At 36.0% G+C, this 19,950-nt stretch overlaps 1 protein-coding gene across 2 annotated transcripts in view; it reads left to right on the top strand.

The window, feature by feature from the left end:
- Window positions 1-19,950, top strand: part of MDFIC (MyoD family inhibitor domain containing) — a 51,540-nt gene that overhangs the window by 19,081 nt on the left and 12,509 nt on the right. For both annotated transcript variants that reach the window (XR_008430944.1, XM_053942773.1), the window contains exon 4: window positions 16,830-17,105. Coding sequence is in view for 1 of the 2 variants with exons in the window: in XM_053942773.1 (XP_053798748.1) it covers window positions 16,830-17,105 (276 nt within the window). In the remaining variant the exon portion in view is untranslated. The remainder of the gene's footprint in view (window positions 1-16,829; window positions 17,106-19,950) is intronic.

The following is a 19,950-nucleotide window of genomic DNA, read 5'->3' on the forward strand; positions in this document are numbered from 1 at the left end:
TTCAGAGTCTGACTGGGTCTTTGGTGTTGGCCTGGAAAAAAGGAGGCTCAAGGGAGACCTTATCACTCTCTACAGCTGCCTGAAAGGAGGTTGTGGCCAGGTGGGAGGTATCTTCTCCCAGAACAAGAAAACACAGTTTCAAGCTGCCCTTGGGGAGGTTTAGGTTGGTCATCAGGAAGAATTTCTTCACAGAAAGGAAGATCAGATGTTGGAATGGACTGCCCAGGGAGGTAGTGAAGTTACCATTCCTGGAGATATTTAAGGAAAGACTGGACATGGCACTTAGTGCCATGATCTAGTTGACATGATGGTGTTCTGTCATAGGTTGGACTCAATTATCTCAGAAGTCTTTTCCAACCTAACTGATCCTGTGTGTTTCTGTGTTTGCAGAAGTCACAGTGAAATGACCCGAGTTGTTGCTGCAGTAGTCCCTTGTAAACTGAGCTGCTGCAAGGTGCATCTGTTTTCTCTATATCCTCTTCCCTTCAACTCTACATTGCATCCTGTAAGGAAATGCAGCTAGTGATGGACTGAGATAGATAAGGAATTTGTATATTCTGTTGTCACTCCATGTCAAGAAATAAACTTCTTGCTTTTGTTGATCCATTTACAGGACAGTAGTCAGACTTCAGTGAGAAGTTTAAACTGTTCCAGATGGCCATAAGATAGGTGTATGTATTCTGCATACCACTAATAGCCAGAATTACTTGGAGCCTTTTAGCTTCTGTTTTATTTTACTTGTGATTCTTAAAATGTTACCTGAATTTGTGGTCTGAGGCTGAGGAATTTTGGATAGCAGTAATCGTCAGTACCAGACAAAGGTGAAATTCTTCAAGTAATGTGAAGATTACTGTGCTTGCTGTGTTTGGGCCTGAAGTAAATTGTATCTTAATTTCAGAATATTTTTCTGTGTTGTATTGGTACTGTCTCAGAATTAATCATGCTGTTATGCCTGTATGGGAAAGAATAGTTATAGTCTTTTTCTGATTAGCTCCTCTTATGGGGAAAAAAAGTAGAACATGCTTGTAGTAGTTCCTTAAAGAGGAGGAATAATAAAACTCTTGCATACTATGTGAAATATTATACCACCAAGCCGATGAGTCAGTGTGGATTCACTCTTCTGTTTTCAGTACTAACAGCATATAGTTAGCCATATTTAGCAAAGAAAACACTAAATTATAAAGTGTAAGAAAGTGTCATTGTTTAAGACATACTTTTATGAACCTGTCTGCTGACAAAAATGTCATGAACTTAAACCATGGGAAAAGTTCTTTTTTTTTCTCATTTTAAATTTAATTTTGTATTTGCCCTCATTGGTGTGAAAAGCATGGTGTAGGTTTTTACAGCTCAGAGGCAGTACTGTATATTATGTTTACATCAAAATAATTGAATGAATTCTTCAAAATTTAAGAGTCAAATAGTTTTAAATATTTTTAATTGTTTTATTTACTGATAAAAGTGAAAGAGGAGGAGAGGGACTCATGGTCACAGGATAAACCTTAGCTAAGTAATCACAGTTAAACATTTTTCTTCATTATATAGCTACATAGAGGAAAGAGAGGTCTGAATACTGCTTACTTCAAATGCATTCTGATAATATGATACCTATAGTGCAAAAGAACCCACAAGTACCTTTCCCTGAAGGTATTTTAATAAAAGACAAGGAAAACCAGGAGCCTATGGCATGTTGATGTCTTGTTCTGGTGTGGTTTTCTGTTTTCCCTTTGAAAAGTCTTCATAATCCGAACCCAAGAAGCCATTTGAAAAATATGAAAAAGTCAAACAGCTGCGGTCACTCAGGCTATTTCTAATACCAATTTTTTAAAATCATTTCACTGACAAAGTAGGCTTCCAGATATATTGAGGCTTGATTTGAGAGAATGATTGATTATTTGCTACCTGAGCCTTAACTCTTTTTGAGTGAACTGTTGTGTTCTGGTGTGTGAGAAATACTTTTGTGTGGAGACTTCTCTTGCAGTTTGTGGTTATAAAATGCAAACTCTTACATCCTACCAGAAGAACTTTTCAAATTTGGAGTTCGTCTGGATCCATGAGTTTTAGAGGCTTAAATTTTACTTGTAAGCTTTCTTCCCTCAAATTCTGTGCAGTATCTCAATTATCATGTTTTTTCTTTGAACTATAAATATTATGACACTTGTTTGGAGAAAATTTAGCAATGCTAATGTTAATTACAGCAGAATTTCAGCTAAGAGACTATTTCCTGTTGCAAAGGTTCCTCAAGTTTAAGTGAGTTTTATTGATTTATAACTCAAACTTAAGGTTGTATAATGTTTGCATAAAATGTTAAGAAGTTTGCTTTTGAGACAAGTCAAGTAGCACCAATTGTTAGGCAAACCTATTAAAAAATGGCCTATGAGTCAGATTTGACCTTCAGGGCAAGTTTTTGCTTGAGAGACAGCATAAACTATTTGCCCATTCTTTGGCATATCAGGGACAAGCCTGTCTTCAGGTATGGGCAAGTAGGAAGTGCATCTTCAAAAATAAAACCTCTTAGCCAGTTAGAAGGCATCTACCTTTCCCAGTCTCCTTTCTTCAATAGGACAGGTTCATATTTTGACTGTATTCCATAAGTTGCAAGTTGAAATAAAATTCACATTTTGACAGGAAAGCAATGAAAGATTATTATGCTGATCAGAACGGGCTGTAAGAGCAGTGTTGAACCAGAATGGAACATCCTTTAGGTCTGTACAATTCAGGAATACAGGAGATCAGTGAACAATACTCTTTTTGCTTGAATTTCAAAATGGAAGAAAATAAGTTTTGGTGAGAAGATTTGGGATTAACCTGCCAGGAAAAACTTGTCTGAGGGATCAACCTCAGTTTTTCATAGAGGTGATGCAGAAAAATATTTGGATGGTGAGGTGGGATAGAGGGGTAACTTTAGATAGTGTACATTGTAGTTTTCTTATAGGTGACTTTATCAAGTTACACCATCTCATTTAGTATTTCGCAGCTCACTTTGTAGCTATGACTTTGTGAAGTATTTCCCTACTTCAATATATATATTCTTTTTACTGTGTGATGACTTTTTAGTGATGAGTCACTGTCATATTTATAATGTAAAATCAGTATCGGTAAATATTTTTATCCAGCAGTAGATAGCTCATTCAGTGGGGGACTGTATGCTAATCACGCTATGAAGGAACTGACAGCGTACACTAAGGCAGCTGAAGTAGCTGTAAGGTCTCTGTGCTTCGTGAGAGTCCTCTGCACAGCCCTTCTCTTAGCTGTTCTGTGCTGGATCAAATCCTGGAAACTTGCAACTAGTGTTGAGTTTTGTATTTACAACAAATAAGACAGTGTTTAACTTTGGAAATATGGAAGGGAAAAAAAACAACTCAGAACACTTTAAAGGAGGAATTCTAGTAAAGGGTATCTGTTTTTTTATCCAGTCATCTTCTTGTTCCACTCCTTTGACTGTTACTTGATATACTTCTTGTTCCACTTAAATTTCTGATTCCCATTTGTAGCATAGTGTTATGCCTGAGGAATGTTTTTCTTACAATTTAGTTGACAGACTCAATTTTAAGTAAATCACTATTTTGTTTTGACTGTTTGTGTTATTATAGAGTATCTACTACTCTAGCATTTTCAGAAGAACAGCGAGATCCCATTTGCTGTGCTATGCCCCCTCCTTGAACAAGAGAAAATAACCTGGAAAAAGCTTTTTGTTCATTATCAAATCAGCGTCCACACCAGGGATTCTGCTGTGATAGCTGGAATAGGGCAAGAAGTTCAGGTCTCATTATTAATATTTTGTTGAATTTTCTTGAAGCAGGTCCTTATGGAAAAGGAGAGAAGACTTGCTTGATAGCACAGGAAAGGTTTTGATAGAAAATACACTTTATTTTCAAAACTTAGAGACAGAAGTGCATTTAATGATGGTTATAATGGAATAGCATTTCAAAGTATCGATTTTTAAAAAACTGTTTAGAATTTAGGGTTATTTTGGAAGAAAGTAAAGGGTGTGTATCAGTGATATGGTGGAATCAAAGTTGGAAGAATTCTAAAGGTTTGTTCCCATTTTTAATAAATTATTCTGTATCCTCTTTCCCATATTTGCCTTATAAAATAAAAAGATAAAGAAAAGACTGACCCGTCCCTATAATAATTCTGATGCCAAACCATTTTTTCTGTTTGCATAATTTTCTCTAGTGCCCCTTTTTCCTATTTTTCTTGTTTGTCTGTTTGCTTGCTTGAACAGTTGTCTGTTTCCCTGCTTCTTTCTCGACTACAATGACAAACCTGTAAGCAATGACAGTGAGGTTGTGCTTAGAGGTTGACTGAAAGTATTTCAAAGTGCTTCAGTACAAAAGCCTGTTTCAGCATCTGTGTGTTAGCTTCAACATTTAAGCTAGTTTTTAAGTAGCAATGAACCTTCTTGTATTAGCATGACTAATCTGACTATTGGAGAACTAACAGTGAATTTTGTAAAGAGACTGTGCAATTCAGGCAAAACCTCCAGCTGTTAAATTTTACAACATACTACAAAACTCAGCTTCTAGAGCCATGGGATTATGTGAGATTTAAATTTTCATAAAACAAAAAAATTAACCTGGTCTTAGTTTGTAGCTACTGACAAAAGCAGAAAGTTAAAGACTGAAAATTGGGGAAGACAATAAAAAGGACGTATTTAAAAATAAAATATTGGTGATTTTTGAGTAGGTTGGCTTCTCTGTACTGCACTGTAAAGAAAGAGGGAATTTTGGCTAAATTATCATAATGCTAATTAAATAAAATATAGTAGGGAAATATTCCATTGTGATTTGTTAGTTCTAGCAGCCTCAGAAAATGTTATGGCGCAGTAAAATGTAGCCAGTTATACTGAAGGAACATGAAAAAAAAAAGGGTGCTGGAATTAATTCCAAATGGCAGATAAAATGGCAGATTGCCAGGACTCTTCAGAACAGTGGATATGGTGGTATTAAAAACAGTGTAGCTCTGTCCCCATAGCTGTTGTTTGAGTGGTTTCCTATGTGTTTTTGTTTGGGGCCAAGAAATGCAAGAAGTAAGGCTGCAGTGTTTGCCAGGCAGGGAAAAGCTGCGCAGCACAGGGGGATGGAGGAGCAGTTTGGCTCACCTGTCACCAGCCTGGTCAGGTGCTGCTGTTGGTGATGATGCTGGGAATGCTTTGTGTGGCTGAAGGCAAGGGAAGGTGGGTTGTGTTTGATGTAGTTGCTGTGCTGTATGTTGGATCTTTGTGGGTAAGAGAAGCTTGCTGTCTCAGCTGTAACTTTTTGAAGCTCTTAAACTGTAAATGGACCAAAAAAGTAGCTAAATTCTAATGCTTTCACTTAAAATGCTGTTTCTTTTCTTGAAATCCTTCAGCTTATTGTAAAAACTGGTAATAAAATGTTTTTAAAATGTAGAAATGGACATTTTTCCGTATTGCGAATAATACTGACACAGCACAGATTTCATTGCTGTATTTGCACTCCATTAAAAAAAAAGTTATTGTGATTAGTGCAGAAGGATTTTTTTTTCTGTGAATAAAGAGAAGTATGTCTTCTAAATAATACAAAACAAAACGTTAAAAAAAACCCCAAAACTGTGTTGCAAGAAGCACTGATTCCAAGCATGGAGCTAATTCAAATTTAAATGCTACTTAAAAATATTTTTAACCAAAAGATGAACCAAATAAACTTCAGTGGGTCAAATTGCGTAGTTTTGTAAATTGAAAGAGCTATTTTTAATGGAGGATGGAAATAATTCCATAGGTAATGTTGAATGCTTTTAAACATGCTGGAATGAGAATAATCCCTATCTGCATGTTAGAGATAAAAACTAGTATTTTACTGTTAATATTGTTTGGGTGCAACAATTTCATAGGGAATTATATCTTGTTTCATGAACAGAGTGGAGAATCAGAATTTTACCTCAGTTGTGGAATGAAATAAAAATGTTTTACAGGTAATTTCATCCCATTAAAACAATTTATCTATTTTTCAGCTAATCTGATGCTTTCCCATTGAGTTAATGCATTTGTTTCTCTGAATTTCTGTGCTTGTCACTGTTGGTCACTGATGTGACACTGTATTTTTCTAAGAGGACAGATTTGTAACTGTGTGGGTCAGATATCAAAGCTTTCTTATGTATTGTTTGAGCAGCTTATGCTTTGCTTCCTTTCAGGAAACCAAGTGCATCGTTTTTACAGGAAGTTTGGTCTTCACCAGGCACAGTCAGCAGTCTGACTTTTGCTCTGCTCTAAGGGTTGGACCTATGAGCAACTGGCAAAAGCCCATTTAGCTTTTCTTTTTATTACTATATTGAATTCATGTAATTGAGGTCATTATGAAAACTTGGCCAGGATGTGTGGGTTTTTCCAGCCAAGTCAGAAAAAGGTCTTGCTAGATCATTTTGGTTGAACGTGATAAATAAGCAGTTAAGTAAAAAAATATTTGCCTTTTTTCTTAGTATTGGTGACAATGATTGCATGTTGAGTGCATTCAGTTTTGAATTTAACACACAAAGCTCTCAGTTGAAAAAGGTTTATGTTCAGAAAGACTCTGTTGCCTTTTCCCTTAGCATATGAAACAACCGTTTTTGAGTCAAAATTAAACTGCCTGTGGGGTGGGGAAGGGAAAAGCCAATGAGCTCTGATACAGAGATTCAGCCTTTTAGTCCATGGTTGCTTGTGGATTTGAATCTAGGGAAGAAAAAAAGAGAATGTAGGTTTTTCAAGGATTCTGATAAAAAGTGTCAAGACTCTGTTCTCAAGAATCTTACTTGTACAACTTGCACAAAAATATTTTGGGTTAGATTGTGCCTTAGTTCAAAGGTGGAAAAAGAGCTCTCATTTCTGGGTCATCCTGATGCCAAGCTGGTGCATTAGTGGCATACAGCAGCCCATGAGACACCATTGGTGACCGTAGCTCTGCCTGGATATGTGTGTGATTCAAAATCCTTTGGTGACCTGGGGTCCCTGGAGTGCTTTGAGATGGGGAAGCCCCACTCATCTAGCCCATGGGTGGATTGGTGAAGGTTATCCTATATCCATGTGCTAGACCCTGCTGGCCATAAGGGAGTTAATCCAGCTGGAGAACATCTATAAATGAGACTAAATCTTCTCAGTGTATTGTCTGTGCAGATAGATGCTGCTTCTCCTTCTCCTCACACTTTGCTTTTTCATGATCAGGAAATAGATGGACATTTGCTGCTCTCTCTACCATATTTACACATCTTTTTTCTCCTACTGGCAATCTCTCTGTTAACTATGAATTCTGCAGTTATGAAAAGATGGGTCATGAAGAGTTATTGTTCTGGACCTCAAGTCCTCACCCAGCTTTCTGACACAGAATTTCCATTTTCCATTATGCTGCTATTGTGTGGCTGATTTTTGGCCTGGGCTCCAGGAGCCTCTCTGACCTCAAGCAGAAAGGGAGCTATTGCTTCAGCACCTGATCACTGTTTAAGTGTGAAGTGTTTATCTTTGTTGTATTTCACTGCTTATCAACTAATGACTTATCATTTAGTTCTTTTCTTCCTTGTAAAATCTGTAGCAAATACTTCAGATCTACTGGGATTTTACTTGTGAGTTATTTTTGTTTCTTCTTCCATACTCTTTTCTGCCCTCACAGAAGTGAAGTGGCTCAACTCACTATGTATTTTTTCTTTGTCTCCTTCCCTTCCAGTGTTTTCTTCTGGATGGTTCCTATTGGCTCTTTTTTCTTTTGATGTTTTTGCCCCACTATTGTTTTAATAATGTAAAATCCCAAGTTTTAGCCTGTTATTTAGAGTTGCTGTCCATTTGCTTCCCCTGGTACATTTTTCTTGCAGCTGTGCTTTTTTTCTTTCTTTCTTTGGTTTTCTGGTACTTTGTACCAGCCAATGCCAAACTTCGCATCAGCTGTAGGTTGCAAAAAAGAACAGCAGAGAGAAAATAAGTGCAGCAATGGAATCAAAAAATCAGTTATAAATTTATATATTACTATATTTGTACTCATGTTCTGTGTTTTCCTGCCACATTTTTATATAATCCTTTCTTTATTGCTGTTACTATGTTTTCACTCCTATTTTTGATTTCTGCAATTAGTTTTGTTATTAGTGGCAGTGGGTATTAAAATTATAGAGATTACAAAAGGTGGTGCACTAAGAGCAGGTGATCATACTTGAGGTGGGACACTTTCTAGAATCTTCTGAAATTCTGTCACTTACATGAGTTGAGGACTAGAAATCAAAGGAGCAGTGAATATTAAGGGAATTGCTCATTCCAAGCATTTCCTTTCAAGTTCTTTTTAAAACCAAGTACAACCAGTTTATATGTTGCAACAACGCGATGCCGCAGCTCAGTATATATGGTCAGTGGGAAATAAACTTAGCCTCAGAATATCTTCTTACTCAGAGGTGAATGCTGTATGGGCTTGGCTGAGAAGCTGTTGCCTCACCATCCCACATTTTTTCCTGTGGTGAAACAGTGGTTGCAGGGGTTTTGAGGAAGGGAGCAGGAGGTGCTGGAGGCAAGAGGACCTGTTTGTGCACTTACTCAGGTTACGGCTGTTAATAACATTGAGGTTATCTCTCCTGTCTGGTGCATCCTGCTGTGCCGCTTATGAGGCAAAACCCAGCAAGAGATATCCTGTTGTTTGTAGCTTCTCTTTGATGTTTTTTACTTTATTTGGGAACAAGTAACACAGTGGTGAGGGGCATCAAAACTATTTCAAATATTTGAGACTTAATGTGTCAAATTCCATGAGACACCAGTGTATCTTTATGCAGTCGTATTACTGTATGTTGTGCAAATGGCATAACTGTTGTAATGTCACGCCAACAGCCTGGATTAAATTCAGTGGATTACCTTTCTTTTAAAATTGGAGCTCCAGAAGCAAAGCGTTCTGTTCCTCAGTGAGATGGATTGTATTGCACTCCTAGTGCCCTTTATCATTTCAGGGCCTGTCTTCACAGTTAGGAAATTATCTTAAAGAAATAGGTCTATTTTATTACTTTAAGAATTAGCAAAAAGCTAATTCTCTGATTCTTAATGCATTGATTATTCACTTCTCAGATCCAGTGTTTTACAAGCCACTATGCTTTATAAAGGAAGATGTAACAACAAACAATCAAACAAAAAAACCCCAAGTAGATGAACATGCCTCTTAATAAATTCCCTCTGTAGAAAACACAGGACAAAATAACTAACCAACCCACCTTAAATAAGAGAAATAATAATAATAAAAAAAAACAACCCACCAACTAGCTGCAGCAACAAACTAGCTGCAGTGGTAACTAATGAATCTATTAAACTCCATAAATATGCCCTAGGAGCATTGGAATGGTGACCACGAGTAAACCTGCCATTCCACATGTCTTTGCAACTGTTACCACTGCAGTACATAGTTGTAATGCTATGAAACATAATGGCAAATATAATACAATTCTTTTCCAGTCCTAGCTGAATGCGTGATAGGAAAAATGGTTACAGAAATGTTGCAAATGGAAAGTCTGCAGTAGAATTTCCTGCTTTTGAATGCAACATTATGTAGGGATTTATTACCCAGGTATATGGGTGTCTGTTACCTATAAGGCCCTGGTTTGTGTTTGACTTTTGGTATTCTGTGGTGAGTTCCTGTTATTTGTTCTCAAGAAGTGACAAACTATGCTACAGTAAGAACTATATTCAACTTTATGTAGGTGCAGTTTAACAATCAGTGCATTATGTGAATTCTCTTTATTTCTAATTTATATTGTGATCTACCAAAAATTCCCAGATCATCTGCAAAGTTTATCATAGATGACAATATTTGCAGTCTCAGAAAAAATATCGCTAATGACAGCAAGATGTTTTTGATAAAGAAGAATAATTTACTGACAGTCTAATGGTAATTAGAAGCCAAGGGGTATTTTGATTCTGAGATAATTGTTACAAGATAGGTAACTAAAAAATGTTAGGGGATTTACTCAGTTTAGCAGAGATTTAAAATTTGCTGTTGCAGTCATTAAAGAAAATCAGTGGCCATTTGTTCATTTTCCAAGATCACATCAGGAAGGATGTAGGATTTGTAAATAGAGAAATACTCTCCACATTTTCAGTTGGAATGCTTATCAACTTTGTAAACTCTGGCTACCAGCTGTTTTCATGCTTCCCTGTGCTAACTGCATGTCTCTGGGTATGTCAAAGACATCTTTATACAATTCCTGCAACCCTTCAAACAGTGTGTAAAGTCCTGCAGTGCTTCCGAAGGAAGGCACTGCAGGTGTCTTTGCACAGATATAAGAGTACTTTGGGCACTGTCTTGTGCACTTGTGTTGCTTCTCAAACCATAGACACACATGCACACGTTTGCCATTCTTGTCCACCCTTCACCAAGTGAAAGCTGACAGGATAAAATGTCTTTTCCCTTTGTCCCCTGCCAGCCTTGTTTCTGTTATACCAGGTGTTCCCTGGATGTGCTCTCAGATGTATTCTAACAAAGTGTTCTCAGTGTGGGTCCTGTAAAACTCGTACCAGCAATTTTACTACAGTATTTTCATTACAAAGGACATCCTGTTTCATAATAATATATTGTATTCATTTTGAAGATATCCTCATGCCTTACAAGAAGGAATTCTAAAAAGGTGGTTGATGCTGTTAGTTGATACTTTGTTTTCCTTGTAAAGTCAGCATGGTATAAAAAATTCAGTGTAAAAAAATGGTTTTAAAAGATAGATGGTGCCTTGATGGTACCTTGTTATTTAGTTAATGTATGCCTTCTGTGATATGGTAGCTGCAGTATATGCTATTTATGTCCCACAAAATATTCAAAAATAATTGCTGACAAAAGCCACTTCACAGGTTGACTCAGAGGTACATCTTGTAATCTGAATGTTAATATTCTGGATAGCTAGACAGAGAAAACTATTGATGTATTTTGAAGATCATATTAGAGACTAGTAAGGATTTAGTTAGAAAGTGGGGATGGAGAAGGATTGAGATACTTGAGTTCTCCCAGTTTCAGTAAAATTTTATGCTTATTGAGCCTATAACACATACAATATATAATATTTTTGAAAAGTTAAGATTTTTTGCTAGTCAGTGGGAAATGTTGCCTTTTATATGTAAAGAATTTACGTTTTCTCCAGAAGTAATTTAGAATCACCTTAATTTTACTCTAGAATTCAGGCAGACCCTAGCTTTACTGCGCAATTCTTGACTGTCATCTGCTTTATCTTCCCCCTTAAGCTTAACTCGGTGTTATGAAGAAGCACTGGTAAAAACCAGAGGCCTGATTCCTACCTCCCTTATATATGGTTTGTTCCATGTGATCCATGCAGAGGGAGTAGGAGCAGTGTCCACTGAAATCAAACAATTCTTCCAGCTGAAATTAATGTGTAGATCTTGACTTTCAGTGTCAGTGGAACCAATCAGGACCTCTGTATTTCCAGAAAAGCTCATCTTCTTATTGTAGTTGCAACTGTTTTGGAAAGAGAGAAATGTTAAGAATACTGTCAAGTGAAACAATATGTTGTATTTTCTCAATATTTGAAAATACCATTACAGTTTTTACAACTAGGAGTTGTGCATTTTATTCTTCCCAAATCCACCTGCAAAAATACTGTTACTGTGGCCTGATTTGTCATCATAAACTATTGTGTCATACATACACAAAGAAAAAAATTGTTCTTCCCTCTCTGGGTGTGTAGTCAAATAACTCAGGCTGTAAACAGGAAAGTTTTTTCCCATCACTTTCATTGGCCAGACTAGCAAAAGTCTACAGGTGTCTGTATTAGCTGCCTTGGAATTGCTTTTGATGTGATTAGGCTACTAATTAACTGTCTCAAGTCTTCTCTCCCGCCTGATGTTTTGTTTTGATTCACTTTGAGTCAGAGGTGTCTGCATTCGGTGTATGTTTGTTTTTGTCATTTGTCTAAAATCCCTAATGATAGCTTAGACTGTCTTCTTTTGGTCCTCTTTTGGTTGAGAGTTTCCCTCTGTTGACATACATTTTTCTGTTAAATGCATGCATCAGGATTTTTCTTTTAAGAACAGCTGGGATTTTTCACGGTGTGAAAACCGTGTGCGGTCGGGGTGCATATATATGTGTATATTTGTTTAAAGTATGCTAAGGGTTTTACAGTCTGAAGGAGAATGTGCATAGTTACTTCAAAACCATCAAAAACCATAATAAATGTTTACTACTTGAATTCACCAGATAGTAACCTTACAATTAAATTATTGTGCAAAGTCAGGTAAATAATATCAGAAGTTACTGTATTAAGGCCCACTGTGCAAAGAAACCAATGACAAGGAAGTGTGAAACATGCTAATAGATTATATGCTATAGCAATATATTGCCTTTTTATTGCTTTTCCAAGGCAGCAGATTCATGTGCAGTTATTACTACCCATATTATCTGCTAGTTTTCTATCAAAAAAGATTCAGTCTATTGAATCATTAATCTAATATTTATCATTCTTATTGAAAATCCACTACTGTTAGCACTGTATAAAATACTGACTTAAATCTACTGGTTTTGCTAAAGATTAAAAACATATTAACCTGAAAAGCATGGTATTTCTTAGGACATTTTGAAACTACTCATTGTAAATGTTTGAAATGATAATTTTTCTATGTTGTCTGAGGAATTATTTTTTTCCTAAATCTTTAACATATAGTAAGTGACCAGTGCCATCCTGATTTGACGATGCTGAATGTTCATCCAACACACATTTGAAATTTTGATGTGTATTGCATTAGTTAGTGAATATCAAGAATAACATTTTTGCTCATACATAGAGTGTAAAATGGGATCTTTTGTAGCAGCACACGGCCTGTTTAGAATGATATAACAGGCGCTGAATGTTCACATATCAAACAAAATGCCATCTTTCTGTAGAAAAGAGGTGTCAAAAAGTTTCTTTGTACCTTTAACGCATGTGATTATGTAGTACAAAATGCAGAGTTTGTAAAATTTCTTGAATATACAGGCAAAAAATGAATAATTCAAAACAACTCATAAGTTCTACATTCTATTGTATCTTTTATAACGCAGGCAGAAGATAGCATTGTGTTCCCAGTAGAGCTGAATTTGCACAAGTTACACCTCAGAAAATGCCAGATGGTCTATGGTCTACTTTTGAGAGCTGTCACATATGTAAAGATTTGAAAAAAGAAAGACAGCTGAATGAGAGCAGTGGATCATTAAAGAGAGAGTGAGAGTCCCTGGGTATCACTGTGTTTTAAGAAGCATTGTGTCGTTCTCCATATTACACCTTTTTTTTTTTTTTTTTTTTTTTTTTTAAGATACACACAACCTTTAAAAAATAAGGTAAAAATATTTCTGTTCTAAACTGAGTGCTTGTGGTTTAATCTCGGAACTGTCAATTGCTTTTGTTCTTTATGCTAGAATGCAGTCATATGGTTCCTAATTGGTTTCAAGTGTGTTTTAACCATAAGATTCAAGTCTCCCTAGTGCAATATTATCAATAAAGTTAAAATAAATTTAAATTGAGATAACTAATCCATTTGGGGTTTTATTCCATTTTGATTTGACCTGCGTATCACATGTGAATACTGTAAAGCCAGTCAGCTAAAAAGTTGTATGTTAATGCTAAAAGGCGCAAGTAAGAGTACTTTGGGAAGAGGATTACTTAATAAAAAATCAGAATTAAAAAAATCATAGAAAACTCCCTAAACAATTAGTAAAAATAATAATAAAAGCAAGAACCTATAACTGTTCAGACTTCCAAGACTTTCCATTTATCCACAGTTTGACAGAAACACACCTAATTTTAAAGACTGTATTTTAGATATTTTGTCAAGTTGCTGTATTGTAGCAAAGCCCCAAAAATATACTAACAATTTGTAAGCTGCCACCACCAATTTAACTGGCTTAGAAAAGGTCATAGATGTCAGTTTTGTAAACTGACATTCGGACATAGAAAATTTTTATAAAAGTCTATTGCTTGTTTTTATTGAGGACAGTTAACTGCTCCCCAGCAATTCCAGTTCATTGGTACAACTGCAGTACTCCACAGCAGGTAATCATAGGCAATGCAGGGTGAGAAAACATTACATGAAATGTGAAAAACACTGTTCCTTAATTACAAAATTTGCATTTAAGTGGGATAATGAAGATAAAACTATGGGGTGCTGTGGACATAGACATTGAATTTTAGAGAGTAAATTTTCATTTCTGATATTGGCAAAGATTTTTGACTGTTTTGCATATACATGGAAAGTGAATCTGCATAAAGGGTTCCTGGTAGTATACTTTTAATAATATTTATTCAAATAGGAGAAAATTCCCTAAAAATTTGTTCTGGGACCTTTGTGAGAGTTTGGAAATGTTAACCAAATATATAGTGATGCCTTAAGTTTTAGCTTTCATATTTTCCAGATTCTGTACTGCATTAGTATATAACTCTGAACTTCCTATAAAGTGTCAGCAATTGCTCTTCACAGTTTAGTTAGACAAAACAATCCTTGTCCAGCCTGAGAACCAAGGACAGTGTTGCAGCTTCAGACCCAAAAGGTGTAAACAATGGCAAATTGGGGTGAGCAATTTGGGAGGATGGGACTCCATAACCTGAAGCTGTAATTGGACAATTAACCCCAATCTGTAAATGGACCAAAACTTATAAAAGTGTGAAAACGTGTGACCTGTCATCCACCTTGGGTGGAGCCTCGGCCGGGCTCCTGTACTGCCCAAGGTGTATCCTTTGAAGGCTTTTTAATAAACATCTACTTTATTCCTTTAACACTGTCTAGCCTCTGTTCTTGATAGCCTCTCAAGGCATCAATAGCACAAATTGAATTCCAAAGTAAAGTGCCTTGCTTATGCTTCTGTTTGTAGATTTTAAAAACACTAATGCAAAATTGAAGGAGAAGCAGCTTCAGTATTGTCAATAAAAAAAGCCTTTGGGTAACAGTTACTTCTCTAGGTCTCAGATAGTGTGCTCCTGTTTTGTTGGCTTGGAGGTTTCTGGGCAGTTACTACTGGTGATGGAAGGGAATGGTCTTTGATCTTTGTATTCCCTGTAAGATCTTCAGGGAGTCTAAAACATGAATGTTTCCTCCAGCCCTCTCTTTCCTGCAACAGAAAATTATCACTTTGGTCAAGTAGGGTCAAGCAGCGTTACTCTGACTCCGACCTAGATAAATGTGGGCAGTCAAAGCTATCTTCTGAAAACATTAGTGGCAGTGACTAAAATATCAAGCGGCAAGAAAAGCATGAACCAGTTCATATTTAAACTATTATGAAAAAGAATCCTTTGTTGCCTGTGAGCGAGACCAGAACATAAAGTTTAAGATTTGTGTGAAGTTTAATTTGGAAAAGTTTATGATCGTGGAGAAAGCAATCTGAGAATGGTGTTAGTGTTCTGGATAAAAGGAAAGCATTGAGGGTTTGTTAGGCAAATTTAGAACTGAGTCCATGTTGGTCTGTTTGTCCCAGTAGTATTTGTTGGAAAATTTATTAACTTGTACATCAAGTGATCAGTGGAGTAGTTTCTTTTAGAAGCTACCTATAATTATCTATATGTATTTTTACCTTGATACTGTGAAATCATCAGAAAATGGATATGAATCATCTGAAAAGAGAATGGACTGCAGCACTGTTTTTCCTTACTTTTGGCACTAATTCCTCATCCATTGGGTATCTAATAGAATCTGGACTTCTTCTTTGACATAACATTTTAAAATAGGTGAAGATTGGACTGTCTGGAAACCTCTTTATTTCCAAGCATGATGCAGGAGTGTTTTGATTAGGAGAGATAATTGGACTGATGCTTTTTGATTGTGAAATCTTGTGTTACTGTGTTTACAGTTTAATTAGTTTTCTCCCACAAAATCTGCATGTTTTTTTTTCTAAATAAGAATTGTTACATTGAAACTACTTTTTTTTTATTACAAAGTTTTACATTAAAAATTATACATATTTTCTTTAGTTGCAGACTAAAGAATAGATAGGAACTCCCTTTTCCATGTTGTTACAAATATTCTCCTTTATGATACATTAGCTCAACACAAAATGGCCAAGTTTCATGCTTACTCATTAGGATGAGTTTATAGCATGTACTTTTGGAAACTTAGCAAGGTCACTGCAGATTCTTGCCTGGACAGGGTTTTTTTTTCCCTTTTACCATTCTAATGTTTCAAATAAATCCCTTACTGGCCCGTTACAGCCATTTCTAAAATTGTGATTCTGAGTTGAATACAGAGGGGAGGGGGACTCTGGCTTGCCCCAGCTCTGTGGTGTTTGAGTGCATGTTCCTTCTGGTTACCTCTTCCACAAAACCGGATTTTGATTTGTTTTGTACTTCTCAGTAATCCATGATCTTTATGAATCTAAGCTCAAACTTGTTAGTTACCTGGATGTTCCTGTTCTTCTATAATATGCTGAGTGTCAGGGGACCCCTACCATGTCAGGTTATTTTCTAAAGGCTGGCAGGTTGGCCAGCCTACATCTTAGCCCATTACTGTGGTCTGCATGTTTACTCCTACACTTTTTCTCTCATTTGGGTGTATTTCACACATTATTTGATTCCCTCAATACAAGTTTATCTCAGTTTCACTACATTCATTCCCAACCTTGACTTTTTCCCTTGCTTCAAATTGCTTGCATTATTCTCTCTGTGTAGTTCATAGAGCCTTGCAAGCTTTTCCTTGCATTGTCAAATGAACAATCTAGGCCTCATGCAGATGTGAGGTGCTTTTTGAATACCTAATAATTATTTTTATCTAGAGATATTTTTTGCTTTATTGTCTTAATGGGGGAATGTTGACTTGTTAGTCTGTCTTTAGATCAATAAGAGCAAGGAAAGTTGCATTCCCAGTCTAGCCTAAAGTGTTGTTATCAATTCACAAATTAACCCTTTCTTTCTTGTACTTTAAGCACAACCTCAACGTTTGCCTCAGCCAAATGCTTCAGCACTGGAAAGGGGTGAGGAAGAAAGTGGCATAATCCAAAATGGCCATGTGGGTCTGACTAATGGAAGTGGAATTCACAACGGGGTCAAGCATATGCCTGCAGACAACAGAAAGCTTTCATCTCCTGTTTCAGAAAAAATGCACAGAAAAATTCAGTCCACCTTGTCTGTCAACAGCAACAGCAGCAAGAAGAGTAAAATAAGCTCTGTGTTTTCTCAAAAACCAGGTACTTCACCAGAAGGTAAGCTGATATTCTTATTAAAAAAACCAAACTGAATAAAGACCAACCAAACATCAGTAAAAATTATACAATCAACTGAAAATAATTGAAGATTGTGACTCATGCTCCAGAAGCAAACAGAACTTATTAAGATAAAAGACAAGCTTCTTTCCCAAAGGAAAATATTAAGTATTTGAAGAAAAGGGAAGGAATGGGAGAGTTCTTGCTTTCAAATGTTTGGTCAACATGATCTGATAATGTTTTAGTCTCTGTACTTAGCATCCTGAACTGATAGAAACTCCTGTCAACATTGTCACACATACACCAGAAAAAAAAAGTTAAAGTGCTACTAGTTCAAAGCATAGTAAATATTTAAATCCAGTAATCCGTGAAGGTAGACTTTGCTTTTGAAATGATCTGTTAGCCAATATCCTGACTAGCTGTGAGGTCTAAACATTAGATAATAAAACAATGACCTGTGCTTCAGTGTTCAGTGTGCCTTATGCTATATTTGGGATGTAGATAATGTGCACAAAAGAGCTTCATACTTTTCTACATAACTTAAATAAGCAAAAGTAAATAATTTCTCTTATGGTTTAGCTGTGTCTCTGTGCTCTCAGTTGTATTTACGCTTATTGTTCCAGAGTTCCTGAGCTTCTCAAACCACTGCCTTCCCATTAGCACTAATATACTCAATGTATTTTGCTGCTGCCCTTAACAAGAAGAGTGTAGAGATGCTAGAAATCTTATTGGTTTGAGGCAGGCATAGCTGTGACTGGTTAAAAAAACACCTCTAGAGGGAGGAGACAGACACAGATTCTTAGAGAAATGGGAGATGGTAGTGTTCAGTGAAATGGGGAAGATTCTCAGCCTAGATGAAAGGATGAGGGATCAGAAGGACCGCATGTAGTGGCCTGAATGAAGCCAACTGATATTAGTGGAGTGACTCTTTTTGGCTTCAACTATTTTAGTCAAACTTAGTGAATCTGTGTAGTAATATCAAGAACAGCTTCAGTCAGACCCTTCCATGGGCGGGTTCCCCTTGCTATTGTTTATTTTCATGTTTATCTTCAAGAATCCACTGTTACTTTTCTGTTGCACTTCAGCATTTCTTTCCAAAATCACAACTTCATGCTTCCTGTGTTCCCTTTTCTGTTACACAAAATATCTTTATATGGTTCTCCTTAGTGCACTTTGAAAAGACTGTATCTTAAGAATCTTAGATCTGTTCATGTGACTGAAACAAAGTGCAGGCCTCTGGATTTTAAGTAATTCAATCTCCAAAAAAAAAAAAGCCCCAAACTGTTGTTTCAGAGGCAGTGCCTGCCCTGTTCATTCCTCTATACAATTAATTATGGCAAACATTTCCTTTTTTCTTCTAAAATAATCCTGTAATGAAAACAGTTGTTGGGTTTTTTTTCTGTTTAATAACTGAATATAATTATGTCAAATTACTAAGTGATTGAGGAGAAAATAATAATTTCTTCAGCTTTAGCTTTAAATTCTAATGTCCAACACAATTGTGTTAGTTGCCTGAAACTGCCATCATACAGTATTTTTATATGCAGTAGAAATGTCGTTATCCTTAAAGGCATATCTGACTAGAATATAGATAATTAAATAGTGTTGTCACATTGTATAACTTGCATTCTTTCAAAGCACAGAAATACAGGATAGCCCTTATTGTCACACGCAATTTCACAAGTCACCAAAAAGCTAAGGTTAAATAAAGTCAACACTGTACATCTGGCATTGTAATGTTCTCCTTTTGAAGAACTTGGATATATGCTCTGAGTAGCTTGTCCCATTCTGCAAATATCTGCAGCTCTAAGTTTTCTGTTACTCAGTCTGAGCGAAGCACAGGTTTTATCATGCAATGATTAAAGTATGTCTGGTGTATTGGAATATGCTCATAAGTGAATATTTGTTTTTAAAAGTGATTTTCTGGTTTTGAAATTTATTTTGCTTTACAGTTCTCTGACAGGCATGTTTTCTATTTGTGTAAACACATCTGCATGCGCACATGTACAAGTTTTCTGACAGCTTCTTCAGCTTTTCAGTACGGTACCCTATGGGGCTACATGACAACTATAAGTAGTATTCTTATCAAGCTGTTGCCTCTCAGGAAGTGTCAATATATACTTAATTTATTCTATCATCCCAATGTTTTAGAAGTTGAAAAATCAGTTGACTGGCAACAGTCAAGTGTAATATCTAAATTAACACAAAGAAGAGTTCACTATTTAAAGGAAAAGTGATTTATTGATAGCTTAAAATTAATTGTGTTATTACTACGAGTCATATTAACCCCTTATGACTACTTCTGGAAGACTGCATTACAAAACCTGATATAATTAGCCCAATTACTTGTTTAAAGGACTGTAATTGCATTTAAATCAGGAATATATGTGTGTATATATATATATATATATATACATATATATATATATATATATATATATATGCTTAATAAATAAATCTAGTTATACTAAGCCAGAAGAGTATAGATTGCATAGACTTTCTTTCAAAATGGTATACACAATTTAATTTGAACCTAACTTATTTTTGGACAAAGAGGCATTTTTCTGAGCAGCTGCCTCTTCTGATTCAGTGAATTTCTGTAGAGGCTATTGACACAGCTTCCAGGAAGATGGAAAAGATACAAAGCTATTGAAAATTATTTGTGACATTGCTGAACTACTTGGCCTTGCTTTGACTTGTACCATGTTAACCTCATAAGCCACTGGTTCCTGCTGAAGAGTTGCTGAGTTTGAATTTACTTGAAGGTGTGTATTTGTATTCAGGCAGATATATGTATAGTGTAATAATATAACTTCTAGGCAGTTTTTTTAATGGTCTTATGGAG

Source organism: Vidua chalybeata, chromosome 5 (genome assembly GCF_026979565.1).
Source record: "Vidua chalybeata isolate OUT-0048 chromosome 5, bVidCha1 merged haplotype, whole genome shotgun sequence".
NCBI classification, from domain to species: domain Eukaryota; kingdom Metazoa; phylum Chordata; class Aves; order Passeriformes; family Viduidae; genus Vidua; species Vidua chalybeata.